The 18,112-nt window shown below is 43.7% G+C and overlaps 1 protein-coding gene across 1 annotated transcript in view; it reads right to left on the reverse strand.

Annotated features, from left to right (window-relative positions):
• Positions 1-18,112, reverse strand: part of CACNA1A (calcium voltage-gated channel subunit alpha1 A) — a 1,120,700-nt gene that overhangs the window by 682,753 nt on the left and 419,835 nt on the right. Inside the window, exon 13 of the mRNA XM_078685323.1 lies at positions 5,312-5,424. Within this exon, the coding sequence (XP_078541449.1) occupies positions 5,312-5,424 (113 nt within the window). The remainder of the gene's footprint in view (positions 1-5,311; positions 5,425-18,112) is intronic.

Consider the following 18,112-nt stretch of genomic DNA (forward strand, 5'->3'; position numbering starts at 1 on the left):
GGCCATGGTTGAGAACTTGCGGCCAATTGCATCCAAGCGTCGGCCCTCTCTGTCTGGAGGGGCTGTGATTTGGGACGCCGGATTCCGTGCTCTACGCTGTGCGGCCTGAGTCACGACAGAGTCCGGCCTGGGATGAGAAACCAGGCAAGCTGGAGAACCAGTTGGGGCCTTGTACTTCTTCTCAAGGCGCGGAATTTGAGCAGGTAAGGAGTTTGGAGCATTCATCAGTTTAATGCCCTCTTTCCAAACAAAATCAATAATAGGGATTGTGTGTACCTGCTTAAATGGTTTGTCCTTAAAGTCATAAAGAAAACAATCCTCCTCGCGTTGTGATCGTTGGAGTTTGAAACGCTGAGCGGCTTTATCCATTAAAAGATGGAAACTGGCGATATCTACTGGTGGAGACTCACTCGAGGAACCAGGTTGAGGAGAGGGCGTCTGCGCCCGATAATCATCCCATTCGGCCATATCTTGGTCACCTGCCTCCTCATCCGTGTTGTCTGGGACTTCACCGTCCTCACGTTCTGTGTTCGCCTCCTCATCATCCGCATCCCGCGGGTATATAGTGGTATGGATGCTTATAGATCTATGAACCTGTGAAGGTGCAGGTGGTACGATAGGCGGCAATGCAGGTGGAGGTAGTGCTACAGGTGCGGGACATTGTGCAGGTGTAGTCTGCGGTGTCGCAGGAAAACGGCGATTATAATCATCCAGCATATGTTGGAGATTAGAAATTAAGGACAAAGGAATGGTGGCCACAGGAGCTTGAGTGAATTGCTCCTCTTGTTGAAAGACTGGGTCATTGTCATCCTTAGAGTCTGTGTCTTGACATTTTATTATCAACTCAGAGGGGCTACGTGCTGCCCCAAAGGCGTCATCCTCATGCTCCGAATCTGTATCATGCTCCGATGTAGTTGCGAACATTGGAGAAGGTGGTTGAGGCTCTGGATCAGAGATCTGTTGGCAGGGTACTGTAGTGCGAGGATGTGAAGAGCTGGCGGTCTTCAATGGCACTAACGGCAAAGATGCGAATGAAATCGGTGTCGCCGCCGACGGAGCCGTCGCCGTCGACGAGGCTGATTTTGGTATCGTCAACGGTAATTTTGAAGAAATTTTCGTCGACGGAATGGTCGTCGACGGGGTCGTCGACGGTATCACCGTCGACGGACGATCCACTGAAGATATAGTCATCGACGGGGCCGTCGTCGACGGGGCCGTCGTCGATGCTGGTACTGACTCCGTAGACGGAGTCTTCGTCAACGGGCCTGTCTTCGTTGACGAGATCTTCTTCGTCGACAAGATCTTGGTCGGCGGCGTCTTCGCCGACGAGACCTTAGTCGACGGCGACGACTTCGGGTCTTTCGTCGACGATGATTCTCTCTTATTCGTCGACGAGATGGGAATCGTCAACGAGACAGGTTTTGACGGCAACGAAACCCTCGTCGACGTCGAGGCTGTAGACGAAACCGTCGTCGACGATGAGAAAGCTGAAGTGGTAGTCAGCGTCGTCGTCGAAAAGGCAGGCAAAGCTGTTCTCGTAGTCGGAGCGCTCGTCGACGCTCCCGTCGATGGCGGAACTCTGAGAGGAGTGGAAACACCTCGAGAGGCAGCCAAAGACGCCTGAGAGCCAGGTCTCGTGGGCGTAGAGGTGGTAGGAGTGGCAGAAGACACCACAGGAGCCCCAGACAAGGCTAACTTAGGTTTCTTGAGGAAAGGAGAGGGAACCTCCTGAACACTACCACGCTTAGAGGCTGCTGAAGAGAAACCATAATGTAAACTTTCTGCGTCGGACAGCACAGAGTCCTTGTCCTTAAGACGTTGCAGCCAAAGGAGAAGACGGCCTTCCCTGTCCTTCAGAGTTTTGGTAGAAAAGGTTCTACAAAACTTGCAGCTGCCAGCCTCATGATCCGGGTACAAACAATAAATACACTTCTGGTGGGGGTCCTTTTCAAAAAGACGCAGCTTCCCACAAGAAGAGCAGGGTCTAAATAAAGACTTCTTACTTGACATGTTGAAGAATTTTCTGGAACTAGAGGAATAGAGAAGAAAACTGAGCAGAGCTCAGGGAGACTCCCTTCACACGACGTGCGGTAGAAAATCTGAGGGCTTGAGCTTCTGAGGAGAAGGTTCTAGAGGGTGCTGACGCCTGATTGGCTGCAGTTTGGACTAACATAATGACACTAATGTGTTACAAATGGTTTTTTCTCTTTACCTTGCATTCCTAAGTAGGAATCGTTTTTAGAGGATTTCAGTTGTATTTCCTTTCTTTTTTCTTGTATTATATTTATATATATATATATATATATATTTAGCATTATTGCTATTTTATTTACCGTGGGACTCCCACTTCGACGACGGGGAATATTCAAGCATGTGAATCTATGAAAGACACCCCTAATACTGGAGAACAGTTGTTCTGCTCATCTCTAAATTTAATGAGCAGCGCCACCATCTGGTAGACTGTTCTAAATATGTTGTTGACAATTAGGTGCCGGTGCTGAGCACTGGAAACCAATTAAGTGCTGAAGCTGAGCACCAGAAAGCACCGGCTCAGATTAAGCACCTTAGTCAACACACCTGCCAACTCACACGATGCCATTGTGTGACACATGATATCAGTTTCCATAACACAGTCTCCCGGTGGTGAGACGATATCACACGGTGGCTGCGAAAACAAGCAGAAACCTACTGTAAATAGTGGTTCTCCAGCTTGATTTCCGAGGCTTTGAACTGCCGATGTCCATTAAGGGGTGTGAAAAAAACCCAGGAAACCAGCCTCAGCAAGTTTTTTTTGGTGGGAGGAAGGGAGCTTGGGGGCGGGGTGGGGGGTTCAAAAGTGCCTCATAGATACTTCTCTGCACGAGACCCCGCACTTTTCAAGGCCCCGCCTCCTCCTCACACAGTGAGATTGTCCTTCAAGTTTGCAAGCATGAGTTAAGCATGCAAGCAGTGTGAGAACCATAGCATTTAAAGATGCCGTCTAATTCTGTCCCCAGAAAGATGCAACATATTTTGCAAAGGAATAGGCCTATTCTGGTAAAAGGGATGAGCAACATTTTTTGTCAGAAAAAAAATCTATCTACACATATTATTTCTTGGGGGGGTTCTTTCAGTGCAAATGGATTTTTGAAGATGTTTTTCCTCCAAATCAAGTCGTATAGGATTTTGATCTTGAAATGTGTTTTTAAAATCATAATTTGTGCCTAAGTTATAACATTTTGATGCAAAAAAAATAGTCATGACGTTCGCACTGGGAACAGCGCAACTTCGAACACTCATAGGGGCATATTTACTAGAAAGTGCCGAAGCGTGTCGTTAAGCCAAGAAACTACATGCTTTGTCACTTTAGAAACTCAGGGCTGCATCATATTTACTAGAATATAGGGCATCCCTGCGTTTCCCCCTGCGCTGGCGCTAAATTAAGCTGCCTAGTGCCAACGTAGACACCATTGCACCATGTTGCAAGGGTGCCTGTGTTGAGGGAAAGACTGTATATGTGCAGGGAAATGCCCCTTCCTACACATAAACAATCTTTAAATGCCGTTTTGTAACTTCTATGTGTGTTGCTTAATGCAGCGCACATAGAAGTTGCAAAATAGCATTTTTTAAATTATTGTTTATGAGCAGGAAGTGGGACCTTCCTGCACATAAACAATCATTTGCATTTTGCTGTATCTATGTGTTCCGCCCAAGGAAGTACACATGAAAACAGCAAAAATGAGGAGAAATAAAGCATTTCTCCTCATTTTGCCTGTTTAAGACCAGGTTTTCCCTGTTCTTAATTTTGGCGCTGCCTCGTATTTACGCTGCTCTTGTAAATAGGGGTCAGCGTCAAAATCAATGGGGTTTGCGTGGCACGCCCACCACGACACCCATTGCCCGCCCCTTTCACGCTAAGTGTAGCATGAAAGAGGGCCTTATTTACATTTGCCTTATTTGTAAATAAAGCTCCTATCGCCATCACAAAGTCACTAAAAGTGACATTGTGGTGGCGATAGGGGCTTGTACATATGCCCCATTGTTGTGAGTCTTATTGCATTTGGTTGTGATGGCAGACTGGCACATTAGTACGAGCTTCGCTTTTGTCAGCATCCTTGTCAAGATGTGTGCCAATTACGCCGCTGTTGACATGGTTTAGTATTAATCCATCCCGAACAGAGAAGCCCAGTCCGCTTGTGCCTAGTAGTTTCTCCTGCTCCTTCTGACAAAGGATCAGATTTGGACTTTGGGGTCCTGAAAAGAACCAGTAGCAGTCTTACAGAAACTAGACCAGTGTTTAATTTATAAAAAAGTAAGTGCTGGGGCCATCTTTAGGAGGCCACCGCAGTTCGCACTACACATTGCCACTGTACTTACACAACTACTAACCATCACACCGAAGTGTGACAATCCAGGCTGTTTGAGGCCACAAACGGTTTAAGAATGGCTTTGGTGGCAGGTATTTTTTTTTTAATGTATATTGAATTAACAAATAACTGATTTTTTGCTCATCTTTAAATTACACAGACAGCGCCACCATGTGGCAGCTGTCATAAATTCAGGTTCAGACAATTAAGTGCCGGTGCCAAGCAACGGAATCCACTGCTAAAATTAAGCACTGAACTAGAATCCCTTGCAAATGAAAGGCAGACATGCAACCAGCACTATAATACTATGACACACTAGATTCAAAGGGCAGCGTGGGACCAGACAATATCAAATTAGTGACCTGTAAGTCAAGTGGTTGATACAGACTGGCACATCGTCAAAGGAATACTGGATTCTGTCCGAAGACATGGGACAGGTCTGGGGACATTTTGGAAGCTGTTCAAGTACCACCGTTTTACAGCAGCTATCAAGAGTGCACCAAACCACCAGACTAACCCCAGTGCACTTTACTGCATTAAAGCACGCATTTAAGAGGCACAGAGCACACTTCTCTTAGAAACATATGTGGCATCAAGGAGTAAGGGGGCAATTAGAGAGGAGCCATAAGGACTAAGGAAAGGCAACCTGAGGAAACATGGTCAGTCAGACAGGTAGCGCAGACAAGGAAGGAGCAAGTGTGAGGACTGAAAAGAGTGAAATGGGAAATAGAGAAAAATACCAAACAGAGCGAAGGAAAGAGTGACAACATCAGAAACTGATTTGCAGGAAGGGGATAAGCGAAATGAATGGTAGAAACGTTAGAGAGCTTGGAAAAAAACAGAAAGCAAACATACAAGAATGAAAGAGGTGGATGTTTGAGAGACGTAAAGAATTAGAGAGCAAGCAGAAGGCAGGGCATATGTGTTCGCACTGGTACACATGCTCAGCATTCAAGATAACTTACTTTGTAACTTTGAAGATTCGCAATAACCTGAGAGCTCGTAACACACTTATTCCAAAAGATGTTCCGGGTTTCACAACAGCCCATATCACCTCGAAGATACTCCCAATGATGACCTGTAGGATGAGAAACAAGCATGTGAGATTCCCAAAATTAATATATCTATCTATCTATCTATCTATCTATCTATCTATCTATCTGTCTGTCTGTCTGTCTGTCTGTCTGTCTCTCTCTCTCTCTCTCTCTCTCTCTCTCTCTCTCTCTCTCTCTCTCTCTCTCTCTCTCTCTCTCTCTCTCTCTCTCTCTCTCTCTCTCTCTCTCTCTCTCTATATATATATATATATATATATATATATATATAATTCAATTCCTGACTTCTCCATTTAGGCCAGTGAACACACGAACACCACTGCTGAAGAAATGCTTTTAATGTAGAAATATGGCAACAGGAAGGAGAGACAAACGAATACAAGACGCGAATGAGATATTCGACCAATGCCAAGTAAATAGAGTGGCCTCGACTTCAACTAACGAGGCACCAGTAACTGGAAAGTCTGAAAAAAGATTGTTATGGGACAAGCTGTGGAGAGCTCTGAAAAATGAACAGAATAAGTGGTGGGAAGCCACCACCTTACAAAAATACATAGACGTTTCACGGATCCCAAGAGGCCTGCGAATATTTGTCATGCCAACTTTTCATAACCCAGACCCCGAGCTGATAAAGAAATGGGCAGAAAACAACCACCAATGTTCAACAAACATGCTGAAAATGCTGGTATGTTTTGCAACAAAGGATGTGGAAAGGCTCAGTGAAGAGATTGAAGAGCTGAGTAAAGAATTGAAAAACCTATGCAGTGAGGAAGAATTCAAAAAGGAAATGGATAGAATGGAAACCAGCCTGAGCAAAATCGAGAAAGATATAAAACTGAGAAAACAACGAAAATTTCAAAGAGATTATTACCAAAAAGGCCAAATAATCACATTCGCAAGAAAGTATGATAAAATGAGAGGAGCATTACTAGCAACAAGCACAAGTTCAAGCAATTTGACGACGTTGGTACAACCCGAGGGAAGTGAATTAAACGTAAGCAATGAGACATCAACAGAAGGAAGTTTAATGAGTGGAAGTGATTCATCGGGTCTACAAGGTTTTTCAGGAGTAAAAACCAATGTTTTAATGGAATTCAAGATGGTCATGGAGGGAAGAGAAGCCGGCAACAGGCAATCCTTCCGAGGTCGAGGAAGAGGAAACAGAGGAGGCAGAAACACGAATACCTCAGCAATGGGAGATCTAGGAAGCCCCGTGGGACATCGAACAAGGGGCCAACTCAAGGCGAAATAATGGAGAGACGAACCGTCATCAACCTATCACAGAGAATACTCACCACCTATGAGGTAGAGCTTTTATCTTTGGGGTTAAGTTTCTGTCCCTCTAGCTCTTTTAATTTCACACAAAGTCGCATTGACCTTTTTTTCTTCACTAGGAAGTTAAGAATAAGGAAGTGGTTTGCGTGTAAAGTTACAGACAAATCTACGACACCTAGTGAGAAACCTAACAGTATGAGCATGGCGGAGGCCGAACTAGTACACTCATTAAAAATCCTATCAGGAGAAACGAAAGATACAAGTTGTCCATATGAAGGATTCAGGACAGAGAATATACCCTTAGACATGAGCTCGAAAAGTGGTTTTAGGCCTAAATTCACTTTACTTCCCCAGCTGAAAAATGATGCCATAGATATATTCGAAAAGGGTATGAAGAAAGAGTTACAACTCATCTCAAAGCATAAATTCAAGGGTTGGAGTAACCTTAACAACCACCAGCGGAAAGCACTGCTAAACTTGAAGAACGATCACAGCATAGTGATTAAGAAATCAGACAAGGGGGGGAATGTAGTAGTGCAGAATAAGACAGACTATGTGCAGGAAGGATTGAGACAGCTATCTGATCAAACTAAGTATAGCAGGAGCAACCGCATGGAATATGAGGCATCAGTCAGGTTATTCCACACGCTGCTCCAAGAGTGGAAAGGGAAGGGACTTATTGAAATAGAAGAATACAGGTTCCTTGAATGTAAATCCCCTAGGATCCCGGCGTTGTATCTTCTACCGAAGATTCACAAGGACCGAAACCACCCCCCCGGGAAGACCTATAGTCTCCTCAATTGGAAGTTGTCTAGAACATGCTTCACAGTATGTAGATTTCTTTTTACAATGCTGGGTACAGACTCTACTATCCTATATAAAGGATTCAGGAGCTTTTTTGAGGTTCATTGAGTCATTGAACTGGGACAAAAACTACTCATTACTCTCACTAGATGTAGTGGGGTTATACACCTGCATTCCCCATTCACAGGGTCTGACTGCCTGCAAACATTTCCTCTCTAGGAGATCGGTCTCTTACCTCCACCACACACAAATGCTTCTCAAAATAATGGAACTGTGCCTAACACAAAACTACTTCCTCTTTGATTCTAAGATCTACAGGCAGGTCCTCGGAAGATCAATGGGGACTTGCTTTGCGCCTAGCTTTGCCTGCCTTTTTATGGGGTACTGGGAAGAGGAGGTAGTCTACAGGTCACCGATGTATAAAGAAAAAGTCATCAAATGGGTTAGATACATTGATGACGTCTTTGTGGTTTGGTCAGGTTCTGAAATAGAAGCTATGAACTTTGTGGAGGAGTTGAATCACAATGAATTCAATCTGAACTTTACGAGCCAGTGGGCAGAAAAGAGCTTGGATTTTCTAGACCTGAGGTTAAGTGTGGAAAACAACAGACTGGAAAGCGTTCTGTACAGAAAAGAGACCGCGGGCAATAGCCTGCTACATGCTCGCAGTTGTCATCAGAGCTCATTAATACAAAGCATACCAATAGGGGAACTCCTAAGAGCTAAAAGAAACTGTAGCACTTCCGACAGTTTTAGGAAAGAAGAAATGAATATGGTTGAGAGATTTGGGGCCAGAGGATACACAAAGAAAATCATTGACAGAGCAAAAAAGATTGTGGAAGAAAGAAGAAGAGAATCTCTGTTGATAGAAAAAAGAAAAGAAGTTGAGGACAGTGAAAATACGAAAACGCGCTTCATAACCACATATAGTAGCCAAGCGTTTATGATCAAACGCAGCCTAAAAAGATTCTGGCCTGTTCTGCAGACAGACCCTGAGATTGCAGAGTTTGTGGAGACTCAGCCCCAAATAACATTCAAAAAATCCAAATCATTGAGTGATGAGCTGTGCAGCGCCATTTTACCGGGCAAGGACAAACCAAGAGGAATACAGGGATTTTTCCCGTGTAGAAGCTGCAAAGCATGTAAACACAGTAAGAACTGCAAAGAAGCAAGGCTCTCACCGATTATGGAACCCTTCGTGATACAAGAATACACATTGTGTAATACGGAGTTCGCCGTATATGCTTTGTTCTGCCCATGTGATAAGGCCTACATAGGCAGTACGAAACATAAAGCTAAAATCAGGATTTTAGAACATTTAAGGGCCATAAAAAACTGCGACAAGGCCTATCCAATGGCCAGGCATTTTCAGACGGAGCATAATCAGAACCCCAATCTATTGAGATTCTGTGTTTTGGACTGTGTTAAACACGATGAAAGAGGAGGGAATAAAATTCAAAAACTCCGTAGATTGGAATCCAGATTGATCATTAAATATCAGACAGTGGCACCAATCGGGCATAACTGTGATGAGGAATTAGAAACCCATCTTGGTTAAGAGATATAATCTGGGTTTAACCGTAGAGCTTTGTCTGACGTGAGGGCAGCTAGTGCCAGCCAGAATGTCTGGGTCAGAATTCCATCTTAGCTAACAGGATTGTAATCGTGTCTAATATCACTGTCCACTAAACAAGATGCTTTCTTCTTTTTGACAGTTAACCAGGGAAGTGATCAGATCTGAGATGAAGTAGAGTTGGGATCCAGATCTAATGTATAATTAACTGAAAGGATGAAAAATGCTCAAATTTGTAAATATAATGCATACACAGCTTAAGTACCATTTCAATGGTTTAGGACAGGAAGGCTAACGTCACAAAAACAGTTTTTGTATTCGTAATTGACGAAAAAGTTTTTAATTCACAGGGTGTTGTTTGAATTTGTAGGCTGAATTTATTATTTTGTTTATAGATACTGATGGTGGATGGATGAAGAAGAAAAAGACGGATTCACAGAAGCCAAGCTATAAGACAATGAAAATAGAGACTTTCGTAGTATACTGAATTACATGTAAAGTTTCGGAATCAGATTTACATCCAGCAGGCATTATTATAATTTATAAAGCCCACTTGGGCAAAAGTACGGTTTAATGGTAATTGGATCAATATCCAATAGATATTGCCGAGGTGTTTCGAAACACATGAAGAGAATTAGAAATGCAATCATTTCTGAAGATGAACGAAAGTACCCCTTGATTAGCATTGTCAGAGTGGCTTTCTATCCAGCATATTTTGTGCAAGGAACATATGATTTCTTATTCCGAGGGTGAAAAAAAGTAATGAGTTTGGCCCACTGGGGCAGAACAACTCGAGGTCTAATGTTATAGGAGATATCAAGGAACTGGCGAGTAACCAGCCATAAGAAATAGAATCTGAAATTCGATTCTGACATTATTTCCTTTAGCCTATAATTGTTTTAACATGATGATGTTAATTAAAGCTCATATGTATCCTAAAAATTATGCAAAGGATAGTAAGTGGTTGAAATAATAGCAAGAAGGTTAATTTCCATATCAGTATCGAATCACTGTTTATGTTGCAGCGTCAGTCTGCTTTCTATGATTATTTTTCAACAAGTCACATGTTAGTTTAAAAACCTTTTGTGATCACAAACACTTTTACTCGTGAGCAAGGGAGGTGAGCTCCTGAAACGCGTAGAGTTGTTCGTTGCTTTAAATCTGCATTAAAAGCATTTCTTTAGCAGTGGTGTTCGTGTGTTCACTGGCCTAAATGGAGAAGTCAGGAATTGAATTTATGTGAAGGCTCGCTACCTACACACGAACCGCCCTCGGTAAGAGGCTCGAGGGAAGCGGAGCTTGGCGGCTGCTAAGCGTTTTGAATTGATATATATATATATATATTCATTCACTGGAACAATCATGAGTGATGTAATATGCGATATCATAAGTAATGGATTTCAAGGGTGTAAGTTATAGTTAGAAACTGAAGAACGTCAAAAGATGTCCCCAAATGTAAGCAGCAAAGGGCAATAGCTCCAAAATATTGAAAAGTCACCCACTGATCAGCTCATATGCTTTTTTATCATCATTTAAGATTTTATAATTTTTTTTTAAAAAGAGTCAGACAAAAATATAGAAAAATTCATCAATGAAGGTACACAAAATGTCACATAAAAACATACTCATATATACTATACACGGATATTCATAAAACATGAATACAGCCCACAATTAACTAAGTACAAAATTGAAGGTACACACTATGGCCCCCATTAGGATGGCGGGCAGACTTTGCCCGCCCGCCACCCTCATGGTACCAGGCACCGCCCGCCATAAGGGCGGGGATCCCGTGCCTGGCATTAGGATGCACCCGCCACAGTGGCGGGCGCATCTTGCATTCCTACCATTGTGGCGGGCGGTGCACTCAGCACTGCCCGCCACAATCGCAGGAAGGCATGCACCATAGGTGCCCCCCATGTGCACCCCCCACCCCCCCAGAGTCCATGGGGGCCCACATCGGGCCCCGAATGCAGACTCCGCATGCCTTTCTGTGGCGGCATTGCCGCCACGAAAAAGGCATTTGAAAAGTCCCATCCTAATATGGCTGGCGGTGTCTGATAGACAGCGCCACCATAGAAACCCTTTGACCGGGGCGGAAAAGGGGTGGACGGTCTTTCCGTCCGCCGCGGACCCCAAAGCCATGTTAATATGGCAGGGGTCTTTGCAGCAAGGATGGTAGCCACCGCCGGCCTGGTGGGGGCGATCCACCCGCCATCCTAATGGGCCCCTATATGTCCAGCAACCTAGAAACAAATAGAGCCAACACATACAATAAATATAAATCACATATAATTACAAAAATGAGAGACATCAGACATTACATTAAACAAAATCTACAGTTCACAATGTCACATACAAAACACACAAGGAGACGCGCGTTTCGGAAAGTACCAATATGTTAAAAAATTCCTTCGTCAGGGCGCACATTTCATGCTTTAATTTTTATACGTGACAAGGAAGTGGTCATCAATATATAGATGAGTAATATAGTGTGAGAAGCAGGGCTGAGGAGGCTGTCTGTGGGGAAAAAAAATATAGGGTGAAAAAATTGAAGAAAGTAAAAAACAGGACCGAATCAGGTCAAACATTGAGCAAGACATTCAATTAAGACAAAAGAATAACACAGAGTTATGATAAAGAAGATGAATAAAGATGAAAAGACAAAATAAAGAAAGAGAAGATTGGTGAATAACACCTGACAATCCAACCATGTCTCAAACCTTACATCCCAATCAACTGTGCGCAGTCACAATAGCATGTCCACCACTAATATTGTAGTAAACAAACCTTGACAATCATGAAGCACAGGCTTTCTCTGAACATGGGGTCCGGTCTGAACTGGATTAGACTCCAGAGTAAAATAAAATTCTGAAATAGATATAGGGGAAAAGGGGGATGTAGTGAGAACTAATCAGCGCAAGAGAATAAGTACTACGAGTAACCAACCGGGGGACAAGCAATCAGCCTGAATAGTGGACGGACTGGCCCAGGTTGCGGCGTTTAGACAACAAAGGAGTCCGAGAAAAAGGGGCTATAGACGGACAACCAAGAGATCTATGTGAAAAGGACAAGAATGGGAAGCCAGCAGTAAATGTGCTGTCTGAGGACTAGAAGGGTTAAAGAGGGTTGTGTAGCAGAAGCAGAAGGAATTACTCACAGGTAACTGTGCATAGGATCCTATTGTAGATACAGGTCAAATGTACTCCAACAGGCAAAGGAGGGTAGAATCGCGCCACAAGGATTGGATAAATCCTGCTACACCAAAGATGGCGAGCCACAAAAAGCCAGAATTTGGAGGCTAGGAAAATAAAACAAAGCAGATGCAGAGTAAAGAAGGAGAACTAATGAGTGTATCTAATTAAGTCTGGAGCGCAAGGTGGACAGGGATACCACACAACGCTTACCTGGATTACAGGTGAAGATACACACAGGCGCAATCTTAAATGGAGTACCCGAATAACCAGTGCAGAGAGGCCCGGAATGTTGAAAAAATGTCCCAGAATAGGTGAGGCCAGGGTTATACGGAATGGAGGCCTAAACAATGACAGAGCAGGCACCAGCATGAGGCGAGTTAAAAATAGGCGAAAGAGATGAGGTCTTGCGCGCATAGTATAAGTATAGCCTCAGGCGCCGCTTACCTAGCTAAAAAGACCCAAAGTCACGGACCGCCGGTGGCGCCAAGGAACAGGCCGGTGGAAGTAGCAAGAATGGCCCCTCCTATAAATATATGGCCCTTCCGGGAATCAAGGTTCCAATACAGCATACATCTGGGATTATCGGCGTGATGACTAGAACGTCATAGCATGCGTGTGCGAGTGGAAAATTACATCAGCCATCTTACAATTTAACAACAATGCAGAGAAGAGAGCATGCACGTGCAAAATAGAAGACGGACCCTGGGGTGAGAATAGCAACAAAGCATCAGCCATCTTAAAGTTATTTCGAATATGCAGGCAAGAGGGCATCCAAGCTAAAAAATGTGAGCCCGACCCGAGGACGCAAATGAAAGAACGCGTCGACCATCTTAGAAAGATTTTTTCGAGTGTGTGATAAAAAGGCATATGTGCAGAAATAATAAATATTGCAAAGCGGACCAGAAGGTGCCCAAGACTGGCCCATGAAAAATTTCAATGGGTGCCATTAAATAGTGGGCAAAACCCCAGAAAAGCGTTTAGCAGAGATTAAGATTAAAAGTAAGTTCCCAAACATGTACTTACATCCTCAAAATTGTCGCACTAAAAGAGGTGGGTTTATTAGTCTAAATGAACAATATTTGCAAGACCGGCTAGAAGTTGCAGATACAAAGTGAAGAACAGTAAGAGTAATGATAAACAATTTTATTAGAAAAATTACGAGATGGAGCCAACAAGCAAAGTAGAGGCTAGTATACAGATACAGACTAGGCATACAGGGAACTAGGCTAGAAGAACCCCAACAAGGTCAAAGCCAGGGGTAAAATACAGTTCCCCAGGTACATAAGGATGGTTCGGCCAGAAGGGAGAGAACAGGAACGAGGGCCACAGAATAACTAAATAATGGCATTCTCCCACGGTAGGCATTCATTCAAACCCGTGGTGGCCGTCTGTAAAGTAAAAATCCAGAACACCTTCCTCTTGCCTCTAAGTGCATCAACAGTGCCATCCTTAGGGCAGACCACCCGTTCAAGGATAAGTCATTTGAGATCCTGAATAGTGTGTTTAAGTTCATTCCAATGGGAAACCAAGGGAGCTCCAGTCCTCTGGTTGCGGATAGATGACTTGTGTTCGCTGAACCGCGTTCTAAATTGCCTACTAGTCTCCCCTACATATCCCTTTTGACAAGGGCAAAGCAGCAGATAGATTACATTAGTTGTGCGGCAATTAGTCATTTCCTTAAGGGTGAACTTTTTCTTGCCCCAAACAAGTTCGCAGGTAACCAAGGCGGCATCACATGCGTGGCAGTTACCACATCTGTGGGTGCCATTTATGGGGTTAGAACCTGTGATGGATCTCTGGGTAGACCCAGGGTTCGAGGCCACCGAGGCCCTAACTAGGGAATTTCTGAGATTCGTGTTCCGCCTGAATGCGAAAATCCGTTTTTTCCAGTTTTTCCAATGATTTATCAGTATTTAGAACGTGCCATTGAGAATTAACGATATATTTAAGTTTATCATTAAAGTTGGAATGGTTAGTGACCACAACTAATTTGGAGTAATTTTTTTCTTTGTCTGGGCACAGCAGGGCTTCGCGGTTGAAACATTTGGCCCTCTTGTATGATTCTTTCACCAATCTGTGCGGATATCCTCTCTGAAGAAATTTAGTCTTAAGTTGGGAGGCATGAAACTCAAAATTGCTGATGTCAGTGCAATTTCTACGGAGCCTCAAGAATTGACTAAAGGGTATACTATTCTTCTGGCTCCGGGGGTGAAAGCTCTCCTAGTAAAGAAGGGTACTCCATGCCGTAGGTTTAGTGCATAGGGTAACTTCAATAAGTTGATTGGTAACCTAAATCCAGACATCTAAAAACTCAATTTTAGAGATACTGGTGTTGGTACTAAATTTCAGATGCGGGTCACATAGGTTGATCCATAAAAGGAATTTGTTAAGTTGTTCCTCAGGGCCCTTCCAAAAGAAGATGTCAACTATAAAACGATTCCAATTGGTGACATTCTCATAAAAGGGGGCAATCTCATTATAGATGAATCTATCCTCGAAGGTGCCCATGTAGGCATTAGCTACATTAGGAGCACAGGCCGCGCCCATGCTAATGCCCTGGACCTGTAGATAAATAGATTTGTCGGACTCAAATAAATTTTCCTTGAGGATAATGGCGAGACATTCCAGGATGAACAGTTTCTCAGAGGGGCAGTCATAGTTGTTAAGCATGTTTTTGAGCGCCTCTAGTGCCCCACCTTGGAGATGTTAGTATATAAGGCCTCAATGCCCATTGAGACCAAAATATCCGTATTGGCATTAAAGCTAAGGCCCTCAATTTTGGTGATAAGATGTCCCGTATCATGGATATAGGCAGGTAAGAGGCGTACCATGGACGAAAGGCAGGCATCTACAAATTTGGATAATGATTCGGTGAGGGAACCAATCATGGACACAATGGGTCTGTACGGTGGTGTACGGGTATTCTTATGCGTTTTAGGCACCCCGTAAAGTATTGGAATCTTAAAAAAAGATGAATTAAGGCATTCAAATTCTTGACTACAAATGAATACACGTTCAAGTGCTCTCTGAGTAATCCCGAGAATCTCAGTTTGAATTTTTTCTGATGGGTACGAGGAGACCCGACGAAAGTGTTCAGGCACATTGAGCATGAGAAGTATCTGTTCTTTATACTCCTAACTATCCAAAACCACAATGCCACCCCCTTCAATTTTTTCACCCTCTATTTTTTTTTCCCCACAGACAGCCTCCTCAGCCCTGCTTCTCACACTATATTATGCATCTATATATTGATGACTACCTTCTGGTCACAAATAAAAAATTAAAGCATGAAATGTGCGCCCTGACGAAGGAATTTTTAAACATATTGGTACTTTCCGAAACGCGCGTCGGCGCTTCTCCTTGTGTGTGTTTTGTATGTTACATTGTGAACTGTAGATTTTGTTTAATGTAATGTCTGATGTCTCTCATTTTTGTAATTGTATGTGATTTATATTTATTGTATGTGTTGGCTCTATTTGTTTCTAGGTTGCTGGACATATAGGGGCACATTAGGATGGCGGGCGGACTTTGCCCGCCCGCCACCCTAACGGAGAACGGGACCGCACGCCATAAGGGCGGGGGTGCCGTAGGGGGAATTAGGATGTGCCCGCCACAGTGGTGGGCACATCCTACATGTTTATCATTGTGGCGGGCGGTGCACTCAGCACCGCCCGCCACAATGATAAACATTTCAGCACGCATATGCATATGCAAAGCGGCAGGCACCGCGCGGTGCCTGCCGCTTTGCATATGCAAATGTGGGGGGGTACCATAGGTACCCCCCATGTGCACCCCCAACACTGGCATCACCTGGGGCCCCCGCGGGGGGCCCCCGCAGCAATCACCACCTGCCTTTCCGTGGCGGCATTGCCGCCGCGGAGAGGTCCCTGAATTTAGCCATCGTAATATGGCTGGCGGTGTCCATTGGACACCGGCACCATATTGATCTATCACCGCCGCGGTCGGTAAAGCGGTGGACGGTCTTTCCGTCTGCCGCTGGCCCCTCCGCCATCCTAATCTGGCGGGGGGGGGAATCAGGACATGCATGTCGGGCGGATTGCCTCCGCCAGCCTGGCGGAGGAAATCCGCCCGACATCATAATGGGCCCCATAGTGTGTACCTTCAATGTTGTACTTAGTTAATTGTGGGCTGTATTCATGTTTTATGAATATCTGTGTATAGTATATATGAATATGTTTTTATGTGACATTTTGTGTACCTTCATGGATGAATTTTTCTATATTTTTGCCTGACTCTTTTTTCAAAAAATGATAACATATTAAAAGATGATAAATAAATAAAAAAGCATATGAGCTGATCTGTAAATGAATTTTCAATATTTTGGAGCTATTGCCCTTTGTTGCTTACATTTGGGGACATCTTTCGACGTTCTTCAGTTTGTTTCTTCCCCTGGTTGGATGTTCCCCTAGAATTAGCTTTCTCAGGGTCCCTCTGTCGTTTATCTAGCTGTAAGTTATAGTTAGTTCAGGTAATTCTAACTGCTCAATTTCACTCGTTTTGTACAAGTGAAATCTGAGCCTAACTATGACGCCCATGTAACCTTTGTTTTTTTCAGGGAATTTGTAAAGTTTTTCAAAAAATTCTATTTCCTTACTATAACCTCCCTGTAAACTTATTTTTTCCAGTGAATTGCTACATTTTTTAAATGTTATTTCCTAACTATAACATGCCTGCAACATTTGTTTTTTCAGTGAAATTCTACGGTTAAAATGTTCTTTTCCTAACTGTAACCTGTCACCTTTGAGAGTGGGTATGTGGTGGCTGTATAGGTCACTGAGTGGGCAATGTGAGTGGTTGTATGGGTCTGAGAGTGAGTGCGTGAGTGTTTTGGTGGGTATGTGAGTGGCTGTATGGGTGTGTGAGTGGCAGTATGGGTCTGTGAGTGGGTGTGTGAGTGGCTGTATGGGACGGTGACTAGGTTTGTGAGTGGCTGTGTGGGTCTGTGAGAGGGTCAGTGTGTGTTGAGTGGGTGTGTGAGTGTCTGTGTGGATGTATGAGTGCTTGTGTGGGTATGTGAGGGGGTCTATGAGTGCCTGTGTGGGTCTGTGAGTGGGTGTGTGAATGCCTGTGCAAGTGGGTGTGTGAGTGCCTGTGTGGGTCTGTAAGTGGGTCTGTGAGTACCTGTGTGAGTGTCTGTGTGGGCCTGCGAGTGCTTGTGTGGGCATGTGAGTCAGTATATGAGTGACTGTGTATATCTGTGAGTGGGTGTGTGAGTGGTGCAATGGATTTTGGGCATTTGTATACTTAGGGTATTTAATAGGAAGAACCATGGACTCTGCTCTCATCAGGAGACAAGAAAGAAACCACTCATCAGATTGTGCTCCAATAGCTCAATAATGAATTCACCTCCATTAAGGATTTCATATTGTTTTTAAATTTGAAATACAAGTGGAAACACACTTGCTTTGCTTTCGCCAAGCCCAAGAAGTTAGCATCATTTGTCCTTTACAGAACTCGTGCTTCAACTGGGGCACCTGCTATGTGTTTACTTGTAAGCGCTTCCTGTTGAGGTTTAATGTTTGTGAAATGAGCATCAGGGCCAGAACTGAACTTAACCTGTCTGTTTATACAACAAGAGTTCACAGTTTTGCATAAAATGTCTACCCAACTGGAGTACTTTCTACTGGTTAATAAGTAAGTGCTACCTCGTGGGTAAATGTCTAGTGCATATTCTACACTACAGCTGCATAATGCACGGCAAGGAAATGTCTCCAATGACTTTATATGCATTTCGGCAATGTGATTGTTCCTCATTCATATTTATCCAGAAATCTGTGATAACATGAATCCTTCTATAGTGAAGACAATGAGAATACAAAGACGTAAATCTCCACCAAACAAGAG

This window comes from Lissotriton helveticus, chromosome 1_1 (assembly GCF_964261635.1).
Source record: "Lissotriton helveticus chromosome 1_1, aLisHel1.1, whole genome shotgun sequence".
Lineage (NCBI taxonomy): Eukaryota > Metazoa > Chordata > Amphibia > Caudata > Salamandridae > Lissotriton > Lissotriton helveticus.